Consider the following 15319-nt stretch of genomic DNA (forward strand, 5'->3'; position numbering starts at 1 on the left):
GATCAGCGGCAGCCAGGTTGCATCAAGGAGCCTTTTATTTATTTCCTTCCCAGGGATCTTTGGAGGCAGTAACGGCAGGCCCAGGAAGACGACTTCCCCAAGCCTGAGGCCCCAGCTCGTGCTGTGACAACAGGGTAAATAGCGTTAATAATTGAAAAATAATTGCCTTTCTTTCTTTTTTTTTTTTTTTCTATCAAAAGTTCATGAGTGTCAGGATAAAGATGAGGAGGGAGGGGTTGTGTGAGAGGAGAAAGTTTACAGACGGTTGCCGGAACGGGTGGTGGCTTTTCAGGGTAAGTGTGTAATTACGCTCTGCTCCCTTACTTGACCTGTACCGTAGCCAAAATTGCAGATTTATTGTTCTGGGCAAGTAGGTGACTAGGGCTCCTCAATCTGTCTGCTTGTCTCAATTTTACTCTTGAAAGGACTAGGAAGGCTGTGTAGTGTTGTAAGTAAGTGCTCAGGTGCTGGAGCCAGAATTTTTTTTTTTTAAGATTTTATTTATTTATTCATGAGAGAGAGAGAGGCAGAGGGAGAAGCAGGCTTCACACAGGGATCCTGACCTGGGACTCGATCCCCCGGGTCTCCAGGATCATGCCCTGGGCTGAAGGCAGGCACTAAACTGCTGACCCACACAGGGATTTCCCCCCCCCCTTTTTAATTTTTTTTTAAAGATTATATTTATTTATTCATGAGAGACAGAGAGAGGCAGAGATGCAGGCAGAGGGAGAAGCAGGCTGCATGCAGGGAGCCTGACATGGGACTCCATCCCAGGACCCCAGGATCACACCCCCGGCCTTCCGGGGCTAAACCACTGGGCCCCCTGGGCTGCCCCTGGAGCCAGAATTTTTGTATTTGAACCGCAGCTTCATACTTTACAGTGTGACTTCATGCAAACTAAAGTATGCTCATCGTTAAAATTGGGGGGGGGGTGGATAATAGTGCTTCCTCCTTAGAGTTGAGAGGGTTAAGTGAATTAATACATGAAAGGATTTAAAGCCATTCACAGCACACAGTAAAAGCTCTTCAAATGGTTACCATTATTGATGTGTAACCCTACTGTCCGACAACATTATTTTATTTTATTTTTTATTTTTTGAAGATTTTACTTATTTATTCATGAGTGACACAGAGAGACAGGCAGGGACACAGGCAGAGGGAGAAGCAGGCTTCATGCAGGGAGCCGGTTGTGGGACCCAGTCCCCGGACTCCAGGATCACGCCCTGAGCCAAAGCAGAGGCTCAACCGCTGAGCCACGCAGGCGTCCCTCTGGTAACATTTTAGAACCATCCTTGGGTTCTACTTTCTTTTCAAAACCTTTAGTTATTCTAGAAAGTAGGAATTGCTAATTTGTTTACAGATAAGAAAACTGATTCAGAGAAGTTCAGTTTTCTGACTATGTGGTCTTTTTTCTTATCATTTGTGTTATCTATTTGGCACTTAAAGTAGTTTATATAATTATTTTATATCACATATGTGTATATATGTGCGTGTATACTTTTTTCTTTCCCAAACAGAACATGAATATCAGGGACTTTGGTCCCATATAAAATTCTTGTGACCCATGCATCCAACATTGTGCCCTACGCATGTGTTTGGTGATGATGATAATGTTTCAGGGGTGTTTTAGTATGTTAACCAGAGGGCAAGAACTGTGTTTTAAGCCTATTTTACTTAAAAAAGACTTCTAATTAGAAATCTGAGGTTTTCATATTGTAATAAGGAAGAAAGCAGAGAGTCAAGAAATTAAGCTTTGAAATGCCCAAAGTTTGTGCATTTATCCCTTCTTTCAACATATATTTGTATAACATATATAAAACTTTTTCATACAGAAAAGTTTTAGCAAATAAAGTTGGGATGCTTTTTTTTGACTTTAAAATAATGGATTTTATGTACTCTTCTGTTTATAGACAAGCTTCTATTTATGTTATAATTAACATCTCATTTCCAAGTTGTGTGTTGGAGATCGACACACAAGACCAATGCCAGGTTCAGTGATTTATTGGGAAGGCTCACAGTTCTTAAGATATAATCAGATTCATAACCATGATTTTTTTTTCAAGATTTTTTTTCAAGGAAAGTTTTCTTTTTTTTTTTTTTAATTTTTTTTTTAATTTATTTATGATAGTCATAGAGAGAGAGAGAGAGAGAGGCGCAGAGACATAGGCAGAGGGAGAAGCAGGCTCCATGCACCGGGAGCCCGATGTGGGATTCGATCCCGGGTCTCCAGGATCGCGCCCTGGGTCAAAGGCAGGCACCAAACCGCTGTGCCACCCAGGGATCCCCAAGATTTTTTTTTTTTTAAAGATTTTATTTATTCATGAGAATACACAGAGAGGAGAGAGAGAGAGGCAGAGACACAGGCAGAGGGAGAAGCAGGCTCCATGCAGGGAGCCTGATGTGGGACTCGATCCTGGGTCTCCAGGATCACGCCCTGAGCTGTAGGCGGCACTAAACCGCTGAGCCACCGGGGCTGCCCCTTTTTCAAGATTTATTTATTTATTCATGAGAGACAGAGAGAGAGAGAGAGGCAGAGATACAGGCAGAGGGAGAAGCAGGCTCCTGTGGGGGCCCAGTGTGGGACCCGATCTCCGGACTCCAGGATCATGCCCTGAACCAAAGGCAGACCGCTCAACCGCTGAGTCACCCAGGAGTCCCATGGCTATGATTTACTACAGTGAAAGGATACAAAGCAAAATCAACACAGAGAAAAGACAAATGAGGCAAAATCCCAAGGAAAACTGGTGCAAACTTCCAGGAGTCTTCTCCCCATGAATTCACATTTGACACACTTAATTCTTCTATAATGAGTTGTGACAGTTTGAAGTGTTGTCTACCAGAGAAGCTCACTGGAGATTCAGTGACAAAGGTATTTATTGAAATATGATCATGTAGGTATCCTCTACTACCTAGTACCAGAATTCCAAATATCTGGAAGGAAACAGACATTCTGCATAAACCACATTGTTTTCACACACTTTGGGCACAGTGAGCCACTCTTACTCGGGAATCATGGAAACCCTTCTGAAATCCAAGTTCCTAGGCACCAGCAGGGCCAATCTTGTCTCGGGTCTATGTTAGCTCTTTTCTGCACCCAATGTCTCTTTTATGATAAAAGAAAGCAGTTTCTATCCCTGGATTATTGTGCAGATCAGAGAGAGTGAATGTGGAGCACCTAGCACTTCCTGACTCTTAGTGCACAATAGATAATATGTACTGTAGCTGTCGCAGTAAGTTATAGGAGATTCTAGCTCTTTGAGAAGTATTCTAGTTAGAAAAACCAGAATCTACTATAAGGAAGAAATTGAAAAATCTACCTTTTACTTCTCAAAGCAAGCAAAGCTAAAGTTTTATTTGTATTGAAACTTTTTCAAACATTATTTAGGGAGCAAATATTTTAGGGCTGTTTTTTTTTTTTATTTTTTTTTTTTTTTATTTATTTATGATAGTCACAGAGAGAGAGAGAGAGAGAGGCAGAGACATAGGCAGAGGGAGAAGCAGGCTCCATGCACCGGGAGCCCGATGTGGGATTCGATCCCGGGTCTCCAGGATCGCGCCCTGGGCCAAAGGCAGGCGCCAAACCGCTGCGCCACCCAGGGATCCCAGGGCTGTTTGACCTTTACCTTTCTGTCTGTCAAAATATAGGTGATGTAAGAAATGAAGCCAACAGGTACAGATCCAAGGATCTTATCTCTAGCTGCTGAAGTTGCAAAAAGTCCTGAGCAAAATGTCCCTGTTATACTTTTGAAGTTAAAAGGTAAGAGAATATTGGAGCACCTGAGGGTGCATTCAGTTAAACATCTGACTCTTGATTTTGACTCCAATCGTGATCTCAGGACTATGAGATCAAGCCCTGTGTTGGGCTGACTCAGCACATAATCTGCTTAAGACTTTCTGTCTCTCTCTGCTCCCCCTGCCCCAAATAAATAAATAATCTTTAAAAAAAAAAAAAAAACTAAGAAAATCTTTTTGTGATTGGCTAACATTGTTTAACAAAATAATTCTATCATGGATATAGTTTTGGCATTTTTCTAATTTGTTCAGAGAAATTTTAACATTGTGAGAAAGCAGTAATTTTTTTTCCTTTTAAAAATATTTTTGGTTGTTATTCAGACTATAAAATACAAAAAGCTCTTGGATTTATTGAGCAAAAATAAGTATATTTATTTCTTTTTCCTTTAGAAATAATAAACAACACACCTTTAGGAAGCTCAGAGTTGAAGAAAATCAAACAAGATATATATTGTTATGACCTCATTCAGTACTGCCTTTTGGTGCTCAGTCAAGATTGTTCTCGAATCCAGGGAGGTTGGACTACAATATCCCAACTTACACAGATATTAAGGTAAAAATGAAGCAATAAGTCCATTTGTTCTTGAGGGATATAGTAGTAGATTCTTATTTGCCATTTGCTTCTTTTTATTCTTCTGATTAATAGCACTGGCAACTTTGCGGTAGGTTGTTGTACTTTTCTTCATACCATATATTATTGTTTGTAACTAAATTTGTTAGTATTTCACCATCTAAAATTTTGCTGCATAAGTCCTAGAAAGACGGTGATCATGTCTTTTGCTCACCACTCAGTTTCAAGAACCTAACAGACTTTATTGACTGAAGACTATATGAAGATACTAAGGCACTGGCTGTATACTGGAAAAACTTAGAGTAGAGATGAGATGAATTGATTTAGTTATCTCAATTGTATATTTCATTAAGTAGCCCAAATTCTGTCAATAAAATTCAAAAGCAGCATTTACTGACCTACTGCCATGCTAGAAATTGAGAGAAAATACCAAAATTGTTTGTTTTTAAAAGAGGCAAAAAATAAACCAGTTGTTCACAGTGCCTAAGCTACTCCTAATTAAGTAACTAAAAGTATGCATTATTAATTGGATCTTACCTTTCACAGCTGCTGTTCCTAATTTGTTATTACTACATAAAGGCCAGGTTCAAGGTGTATAGTTAGAAAAAACAATTAACAAGTGTATATAATGTTCTTTTTTATATACTTTTCAAAGATTATTTCCTTAAGTAAATAAAGCCTTTGTTTTGATTAGATATGTTAGCTTATGAAAATATTTATTGGGAAAGTCTTTCTGGGGTGGAACCCGAGTCTTAAGAAATCCCCATGTTTGTGAATCTACAAAAACATACTTTTCATTTATTAATGTTCCCAATCAAAATAGATACTCTTGAATAATTAACTTTTGGAACCAAAGTAAGAAGAGAAACTGACAGGGCACCTGGGTGGCTTAGTGGTTGAGCATTTGCCTTTGGCTCAGGTCATGATCCCAGGATGCTGGGATTGAATCCTGCATCGGGCTCCCCACAGGAAGCCTGCTTCTCCCTTGCCTATGTTTCTGCCTCTGTGTGTGTCTCATGAATAAATAAAGTCTTTAAAAAAATGAGAGGAATTGACATATGTGAGCATTTGTCCATTAACTTTAGGACTGATGTGCAAAAAAATAAAAAATAAAAATAAATAAAATAAAATAAAAATTTAAAAAAATTAAAAAAAATACATTGAGCATTAGCCAGTTAAGTTTTTAGCATACACCTATGTAATCACTATTGATTATCAGTGTCTTCACTTATGTTGAATAGCCTCTGACAGCAGTATTTACTCATTAGAGATCATTCTTGGGTTGGGGTGACTCTTGTTAGTTTTAGTCTACACAAATACATTTTATTATCGAGGGGTTTGAATATTCCCATTTTATATCCAGGGAGTGACTTTTATGTGCAGTTTCAAAGGACTCATTTCTCTAAATGACTTTCTCCTTTAATGTAGATTACAGTTAGATTTTTACTGTTTACTCTTCTGCTATAAGGAATATGTAGTCAGATATTTTGTAGCTTCTTAGAGTTGTTGGAGAGTAGAATTGGTATTAGCGTGTTTGATTTTTTAATCGGTCCCTTGCAGACTAATCCTACCCAAGGTATTTTTTAGCAATTAGCACAAATGATTTTCATGAATTAGACTCCCAAAGTATTATATTGCTTTTAAAGTGAATGCTTTTCATTCACTGAAAACTTGCCTCATTTCTCTTTATTGTGAGTCAAGTGTATTTTGTTTTCCAAAAGATTGACAAGTAGCGGGCAGCCCGGGTGGCTCAGCGGTTTAGCACCGCCTTCAGCCCAGGGCCTGATCCTGGAGTCCCGCGTCGGGCTCGCTGCATGGAGCCTGCTTCTCCTTCTGCCTGTGTCTCTGCCTCTCTCTCTCTTCTCTCTGTGTATTCTTATGAATAAATAAATAAAATCTTAAAAAAAAAAAAAAGATTGACAAGTAGGTTTTTAGGACATAAGAGTCCTGGCTCTAAGTATAGGCAAAGTCCACACCACTCACTTTTCTAGAAAGTTGTAATGTTAATTTTCCAGCAGAAGTTCTTTTATAACTTGGCAACAAAGGAGATAACTGAAAATTCTCGCACAATGTTGTCTAGAGAAGCTCTGACATCTAATTGAAATTTATAATTAACACAAACTGAGTCACAGACTTGTGCTCTTATTTCAGCCATTGCTGTGTGGGCTTGGAGCCAGGAGAAGATGCAGAGGAATTTTACAATGAATTACTCCCATCAGCTGCAGAAAATTTTCTGGTTTTGGGGAGACGATTGCAAACATGTTTCATCAATTCAGCTAAGGTATATGTATTTATTTAGTGTTTTTTTTATTTATTTATTTTTTATGGGTGTTCAATTTGCCAGCATATAGAATAACACCCAGTGCTCATCCCATCAAGTGCCCCTCTCAGTGCCCGTCACCCAGTCACCCTCACCCACCTCCCTTTCTACCATCCCTTGTTCATTTCCCAGAGTTAGGAGTCTCTCATGTTTTGTCTCCCTTTCTGATATTTCCCACTCATTTTTTCTCCTTTCCCCTTTATTCCCTTTCACTATTTTTTATATTTCCCAAATGAATGAGACCATATAATGTTTGTCCTTCTCCAATTGACTTACTTCACTCAGCATAATACCCTCCAGTTCCATCCATGTTGAAGCAAATGGTGGGTATTTGTTTCTAATGCCTGAGTAATATTCCATTGTATATATACATATATCACAGCTTCTTTATCCATTCATCTTTCAGTGGACACCAAGGTTCCTTCCACAGTTTGGCTATTGTGGACATTGCTGCTATAAATATCGGGGTGCAGGTGTCCTGGTGTTTCACTGCATCTGTATCTTTGGGGTAAATCCCCAGCAGTGCAATTGCTGGGTCATAGGGCAGATCTATTTTTAACTCTTTGAGGAACCTCCACACAGTTTTCCAGAGTGGCTGCACCAGTTCCCATTCCCACCAACAGTGCAGGAGAGTTCCCCTTTCTCCACATCCTCTCCAACATTTGTGGTTTCCTGCCTTGTTAATTTTCCCCATTCTCACTGGTGTGAGGTGGGATCTCATTGTGGTTTTGATTTGTATTTGCCTGATGGCAAGTGATGCAGAGCATTTTCTCATGTGCTTGTTGGCCATGTCTATGTCTTCCTTGGTGAGATTTCTGTTCAGTCTTTTGCCCATTTCATGATTGGATTGTTTGTTTCCCTGGTGTTGAGTTTAATAACTTCTTTATAGATCTTGGATACTAGTCCTTTATCTGATACGTCATTTGCAAATATCTTCTCCCATTCTGTAGGTTGTCTTTTAGTTTTGTTGACTGTTTCTTTTGCTGTGCAAAAGCTTCTTATCTTGATGAAGTCCCAATAGTTCATTTTGTTTTTATTTCTCTTGCCTCCTGGATGTATCTTGCAAGAAGTTGCTGTGGCCAAGTTCAAAAAGGGTGTTGCCTGTGTTCTCCTGTAGGATTTTGATAGAACCTTGTCTCACATTAAGATCTTTCATCCATATTGAGTTTATCTTTGTGTATGGTGTAAGAGAATGGTCCAGTTTCATTCTTCAGCATGAGGATGTCCAACTTTCCCAGCACCATTTATTGAAGAGACTTTTTTTCCAGTGGATAGTCTTTCCTCCTTTGTAAAATATTAGTTGACCATAAAGTTGAGGGTCCACTTCTGGGTTCTCTATTCTGTTCCATTGATCTATGTGTCTGTTTTTGTGCCAGTACCACATTGTCTTGATGATCACAGCTTTGTAGTACAACCTGAAATCTGGCATTGTGATGCCCCCAGCTATGATTTTCTTTTTTAAAATTCCCCTGACTATTCGGGGTCTTTTCTGGTTCCACACAAATCTTAAGAGAATTTGTTCCAGTGGGATCCCTGGGTGGCGCAGCGGTTTGGCGCCTGCCTTTGACCCAGGGCACGATCCTGGAGACCCGGGATCGAATCCCACGTCGGGCTCCCGGTGCATGGAGCCTGCTTCTCCCTCTGCCTGTGTCTCTGCGCCTCTCTCTCTCTCTCTGTGTGTGACTATCATAAAATAATAAAAAAATTTAAAAAAAATTTAAAAAAAAATTTAAAAAAAAAAAGAGAATTTGTTCCACTCTCTGAAGAAAGTCCATGGTATTTTGTTTTTTTTTGTTTTTTTTTTGTTTTTTTTTTTGTTTTTTTAGTCTATGGTGTTTTGATAGGGATTGCATTAAACATGTAAATTGCCCTGAGTAACATTGACATTTTCACAATATTAATTCTTCCAATCCATGAGCATGGAATATTTTTCCATCTCTTTGTGTCTTCCTCAATTTCTTTCAGAAACGTTCTGTAGTTTTTAGGGTATAGATCCTTTACCTCTTTGGTTAGGTTTATTCCTAGGTATATTATGCTTTTGGGTGCAATTGTAAACGGGATTGATTCCTTAATTTCTCTTTCTTCAGTCTCATTGTTAGTGTATAGAAATGCCACTGACTTCTGGGCATTGATTTTGTACCCTGCCACACTGCCAAATTGCTGTATGAGTTCTAGCAATCTTGGGGTGGAGGCTTTTGGGTTTTCTATGTAGTATATCATGTCATCTGTGAAGAGGAAGAGTTTGACTTCTTCTTTGCCAATTTGAATGCCTTTAATGTCTTTTTGTTGTCTGATTGCTGAGGCTAGGACTTCTAGTACTATATTGAATAGTAGTGGTGAGAGTGACATCCCTGTCTTGTTCCTGATCTTAGGGGAAAGGCTCCCAGTGTTTCCCCATTGAGAACGATATTGCTGTGAGCTTTTCATAGATGGCTTTTAAGATGTTGAGGAATGTTCCCTCTGTCCCTATACTCTGAAAAGTTTTGATCAGGAATGGATGCTGTATTTTGTCAAATGCTTTCTCTGCATCTATTGAGAGGATCATATGGTTCTTGGTTTTTCTCTTGCTGATATGGTCAATCACATTGATTGTTTTACGAGAGTTGAACCAGCCTTGCATCCCGGGAATAAATCCCATTTGGTCATGGTGAATAATCTTCTTAATGTATTGTTGGATCCTATTGGCTAGTATGTTGTTGAGAATTTTTGCATCTGTGTTCATCAGGGATATTGGTCTATAATTCTCCTTTTTGGTGGGGTCTTTGTCTGGTTTTGGAATTAAGGTGATGCTAGCCTCAAAGAACGAGTTTGGAAGTGTTCCATCCCTTTCTATCTTTTGGAATAGCTTTAGTAGAATAGGTATGGTTTCTTCTTTAAACGTTTGATAGAATTCCCTTGGGAAGGCATCTGGCCCTGGACTTTTGTGTTTTGGGAGGTTTTTGATGACTGCTTCAATTTCCTCCCTGGTTATCGGCTTGTTCAAGTTTTCTGTTTCTTCCTGTTCCAGTTTTGGTCGTTTGTGGTTTCCCAGAAATGCGTCCATTTCTTCTATATTGCCAGGTTTATTGGCGTAGAGCTGCTCATAATATGTTTTTAAAATCGTTTGTATTTCCTTGGTGTTGGTAGTGATCTCTCCTTTCTCATTCATGATTTTATTAATTTGAGTCTTTTCTCTCTTCTTTTGAATAAGGCTGGCTAATGTTTTATCTATCTTACTAATTCTTTCACAGAACCAACTCCTGGTTTTGTTGATCTGTTCCACAGTTCTTCTGGTCTCAATTTCGTTGAGTTCTGCTCGAATCTTTATTAACTCTCTTCTTCTGCTGGGTGTAGGATCTATTTGCTGTTTTTTCTCTAGCTCCTTTAGGTATAAGGTTAGCTTTTATATTTGAGTTCTTTCCAGGTTTTGGATGGATGCTTGTATTGTGATGTATTTCCCACTCAGGACTGCTTTTGCTGTATCCCAAAGATTTTGAATGGTTGTATCATCATTCTTATTAGTTTCCATGAATCTTTTTAATTCTTCTCTAATTTCCTGGTTGACTCATCTAGCAGGATGGTCCTTAACCTCCACATGTTTGAAATCCTTCCAAACTTCTTCTTGTGATTTAGTTCTAATTTCAAAACATTATGGTCTGAAAATACGTAGGGGACAATCCCAATCTTTTGGTATTGGTTAAGCCCTGATTTGTGACCCAGTATGTGGTCTATTCTGGAGAAAGTTCCATGCGCACTTGAGAGGAATGTGTATTCAGTTGAGTTTGGATGTAAAGTTCTGTAGATATCTGTGAATTCCATCTGGTCCAGTGTATCATTTAAAGCTCTTGTTTCTTTGGAGATGTTGTGCTTAGAAGACCTGTCGATTGTAGAAAGTGCTACATTGAAGTCACCAAGTATGTGTATTATTATCTAAGTATGTCTTAACTTTGGTTATTAATTGATTGATATACTTGGCAGCTCCTGCACTCGGGGCATATATATTGATGATTGTTAAGTCCTCTTGTTGGATAGATCCTTTAAGTATGATACAGTGTCCCTCTTCATCTCTCACTACAGTCTTCAGGATAAACTTTAGTTTATCTGATATAAGGATTGCTACCCCTGCTTTCTTTTGAGGACCATTTGAATGGTAATGGTTCTCCAACCTTTTATTTTCAAGCTGTAGGTGTCCTTAGGTCTAAAATGAGTCTCTTGTAGACAGCAAATAGATGGGTCTTGCTTTTTTATCCAGTCTGAAACCCTGCGCCTTTTGATGGGGTCATTAAGCCCATTCACGTTCAGAGTTACTATTGAAAGATATGAATTTAGTGTCATGATACCTATTCAGTCCCTGTTTTTGTGGATTGTTCCCTTGGACTTCCTCTTTCTATTACAGAGTCCCCCTTAATATTTCTTGGAGAACTGATTTGGTGGTCACATATTCTTTCAGTTTCTGCCTATCTTGGAAGCTCTTTATCTCTCCTCCTATTCTGAATGAGAGTCTTGCTAGATAAAGTATTCTTGGCTGCATGTTCTTCTCATTTAGGACCCTGAATATATCCTGCCAGCCCTTTCTGGCCTGCCAGGTCTCTGGGAGGTCTGCTGTTAATCTAATATTTCTCCCCATAAAAGTTAGAGATTTCTTGTCTCTTGCTGCTTTAAGGATCTTCTCTTTATCTTTGGAATTTGCAAGCTTCACTATTAAATGTTGAGGTGTTGAGCGGTTTTTATTGATTTTAGGGGGGGATCTCTCTATTTCCTGGAATTCAATGCCTGTTTTCCTTCCCAGATTAGGAAAGTTTTCAGCTATGATTTGTTCAAATTCATATTCTGGATCTCTGTCCCTTTCAGCGCCCTCGGGAACCCCAATTAAACGTAGATTTTTCTTCCTGGGGCTGTCATTTATTTCCCTTAATCTATCCTCATGATCTTTTAATTGTTTTTCTCTTTTTCCTCAGTTTCCCTCTTTGCCATCAACTTGTCTTCTGTGTCACTCACTTGTTCTTCTACCTCATTAATCCTCGTCGTTAGGATGTCTAGTTTGGATTGCATCTCATTTAATTGATTTTTAATTTTTGCCTGATTAGATCTAAATTCTGCAGTCATGAAGTCTCTTGAGTCCTTTATGCTTTTTTCTAGAGCCACCAGTAACTTTATAATTGTGCTTCTGAATTGGCTTTCTGACATTGAATTGTAATCCAAATTTTGTAACTCTGTGGGAGAGAGGACTGTTTCTGATTCTTTCTTTTGAGGTGAGTTTTTCCTTCTAGTCATTTTGCTCAGTGCGGAGTGGCCAAAAACAAGTTGTATTGGGAAAAGGAGAAAAAGAGAAGAGAAGAAAAGAAAAGAAAAAGAAAGGGAAAGAAAAAGAGAAGAAAAGGAAAAAAGGAGGGGAAGCAAACAGAAAACAAAAAACAAGGGGGAGTATCCTCTGATTCTGTATACTGTAAATCCCTCGACTTCCCCTGGAACTTTCCAGTGCTGCTTGGTCAATAGTTTGTTTTTCCCCTGTCTGTGTAGCTGGTCTTCTGGGGGAGGAGCCTGCTGTGCTGATTCTCAGGTGTGAGCACTTGGGGGAGCTGCTGAGCCCCATGCCTGGTACAAGGCTCAGTGAAAGTTGTTTAACCTGTTTATCCTGTGAGGCCACTATGAAGCTCAGTGGGGGTTGTTTATCCTGTGAGGCCCCAGGAGGAACAACAGTGGTGGCCAGCTCTCCAGCCCTGATGTCAGCTCCCGCAGTAGCGTAGCTACCGGAGCACTCAATCCGCAGGGGCTTGGATGCTCCGGGGGGTGGGGCGGATCTTGGGTTGTATCCCTGGCGCCCTGGGCTCCCGGCCTACGCTGTTGGAATCGTTCTCTCTCCCGCGCAGCCCCCTCTGAGCGGAGCCTCTGCCCAAGCCGCCTCCGAGCTGCTCCCGGGGTCCAGCTGGGTGCACACTGCAGCCCTTTAGGGAGCTCCACCGTGAGGTGTGGTGCGTCCTCCCCGGAGCCTGAGGGCATCCCCGCCCCTCCTGGGATCCTGCTCCAACTCCCTGCGAGTGCCTTTCTGTCCGGGAAGATTGGTGAAGCTCCTGCTTCTCTGGGGACGGGGCTTTCCTGTCCTTGGGGCACTTGCCGATTGGCCTTAGCCCAGCTCCTTGCGGGGCCCCTCGCCCTTGGATGCCTTTTGTCCCCCCCACCCCCGTCTTCCTACCTTGATAGAAGCGCTAACTCTTCTCACTGTAGCATTCCGGCTCTTCTCTCTTTAAATCTCAAGCCGTAGGTTTTCAGGATTATTTGAAAGTTATCTAGGTAATTTGGTGGGGACAGGTGACTTGGGGACCCTACTCTTCCGCCATCTTCCTACTCTTCCTATTTAGTGTTTTAATAGCCAAAATTCTTGAGAAGATGTTCACATGTGTAGTATTTGCCTGAAAGTACAATTAGCATAGTAGATTCAAACATTTAAAAATTACGACAAAAGTAATCTCTATATGTGAAATTTTAAACTGCTGGCTAATGCCTTCTGTATGACTTTTTGAAGGATCTGCCTTCTGCGTAATTTTGAACAGCACAGCACCCATAGACATTTATTTCCATAGCATCTTCCAAAAACATATCTTCTACTTAAATCAGCAGTAGAGAAAAGTATTGTTCTGTGGCCTAGCACTTTTCTAATAGCTTCAGTGGCAAAGAACAATAAAGGTTATTTGTTTTATTTCTTCAGACTTTCTGTAGTTGAAATATTTCAACCTAAGCATAGGGCTTGTTCAATCCAACAAGTATTTCTTGGATCAATTATGCTAAATGCTATATGTATCTTTTTTTTTTTTTTAACCCATGGGCTACTTACAAGTATGTTGCTTAATTTCCAAATATTTGAGAAATATTTTGTTTTATTTGAATTCCAGCTAGTTAACATGCAATGTAATATTACTTTCAGGTGTACACTTTAGTAATTCCACAGTTCCATACAATACCTGTTGCTCATCACAAGTGCATTCCTTAGTCTCCATTATGAATTTAACCCATCCCCCTAACAACCTCCCCTCTGGTAACCATCAGTTTGTGCTCTGTAGTTAAGAGTCTGTTTCTTGGTTTACCTTTCTTTTTTCCCCTATGCTGGTTTATTTTGTTTCTCAAATTCCACATAAGAGTGAATTTTCTTGATGTTTTATTGTTACCAGTTTCTACCTTAATTTTCTTGTGGTCAGATAACATACTTTATCATTTCAATCCAGACTTGTTTTATGGCCCTTTTATCTTGGTGAATGTTTCATTATAAGTCCTTGCTTTGCACTGTGCCATCTTAATTGAATCTCATGTATATCAGAACCATGTAAAGATTTTGATATGCACAAGTTTCATTTAACAGGTACCATGCAAAAAGCAAGGACTGCCTGTATACTTGAATGTGAACTCTGCATTTGTTGTTCTGTGAATGTCAGGTCAATCCAGTTATAGTATCTATTGGAATCATAAGTTTACAGGGCTAAAACTCTTTTATCTTGTAGTAGTTCTTGGCTATGAATACATTTGGGCCTACTGCTATATTAAAGATTGAGCAAATTCACTACTTTGTGAATTATGAAGAGAAATAACTAAGTCATCATAGGATATTAAATTCCATTTAGAGTATTTTAAGTATATAATGAATAGACACAGTCTTGTACTTAATGCCTAGGCTAATAGAGTAGACAGGATCTTTAGATATTCCTTATAGAAAACCTAAGACATGTATTTTTAATTAAAAAAACCCAACCAGTTAAAAAATTATGAGTGAAATTGAATGAGACATATAATATGGATAAGATAGTGATTTGAGTATATGAAGTATTATTGACAGAGAATTAAACTTAGAGTATAGGCTTTCTATGTAATAGGTCACAAATTCTTCCAGCATCTCCACTGGCATTTTGAGGGATGTTAGCATTAAATAAATTTTGCATATTTGCTAGATTTAATTAATTCGAGTTAATTAAAGTGCCACAAACTATGGGAATTTGTGTGAGACTTCATTTCTCTTCCTGGCTATGCCACAAACTAATCTTAGGCAGATTACTTGATTTTACCATACCTCAGTTTCCTCCTTTGTAAAATGATTTCTATCTCATGAATAGCTCAGACTATTAAGACAGGTTTATATTTTCTTCAGAGTACTTGTATTGAACATAAGGAGCAATAGTAATTACATTCTTTTCACTTATATAGTCATTGATACTTTTCATAATATTTTCCTATTCTTTATTATGTTATTTGTATAGAGACTAAAACCTTTTTAGGGGACGCCTCGGTGGCTCAGTGGTTGAGCGTCTGCCTTTGGTTCAGGGTATGATCCTGGAGTGCCAGAATCGAGTCCCACATCAGGCTCCCTGCATCCAGCCTGCTTCTCCCTCTGCCTGTGTCTCCGCCTCTCTCTCTCTCTCTCTCTCTCTCTCTCTCTCTCTCTCTGTGTCTCTCATGAGTAAACAAATAAAGTCTTAAAAAAAATACTTTTTTAGTAATACATCAAAGGGGGTAAACCACCTACAGAAGAGGGCTGAGGGCTCTCTTACCTTACCACAGGATAAAATTAAAATAGGGCTGGAGATTACAAGAGAACTTACTAGTTATATCTGCCTAGGTGTTTCCCAATCAAAAAAAAATTTAATTAGCTAGCATATGGATAGTAGGTCACA

At 39.3% G+C, this 15319-nt stretch overlaps 1 protein-coding gene across 2 annotated transcripts in view; it reads left to right on the plus strand.

The window, feature by feature from the left end:
- Positions 1 to 15319, plus strand: part of IQCB1 (IQ motif containing B1) — a 67739-nt gene that overhangs the window by 486 nt on the left and 51934 nt on the right. For both annotated transcript variants that reach the window (XM_055316378.1, XM_055316379.1), the window contains exons 2-5: positions 54 to 134; positions 3646 to 3757; positions 4183 to 4345; positions 6515 to 6644. In XM_055316378.1, the coding sequence (XP_055172353.1) occupies positions 3658 to 3757; positions 4183 to 4345; positions 6515 to 6644 (393 nt within the window). In that variant the 5' untranslated portion in view covers positions 54 to 134; positions 3646 to 3657. The remainder of the gene's footprint in view (positions 1 to 53; positions 135 to 3645; positions 3758 to 4182; positions 4346 to 6514; positions 6645 to 15319) is intronic.

This window comes from Nyctereutes procyonoides, unplaced genomic scaffold (assembly GCF_905146905.1).
Source record: "Nyctereutes procyonoides isolate TBG_1078 unplaced genomic scaffold, NYPRO_anot_genome, whole genome shotgun sequence".
Taxonomy (NCBI): domain Eukaryota; kingdom Metazoa; phylum Chordata; class Mammalia; order Carnivora; family Canidae; genus Nyctereutes; species Nyctereutes procyonoides.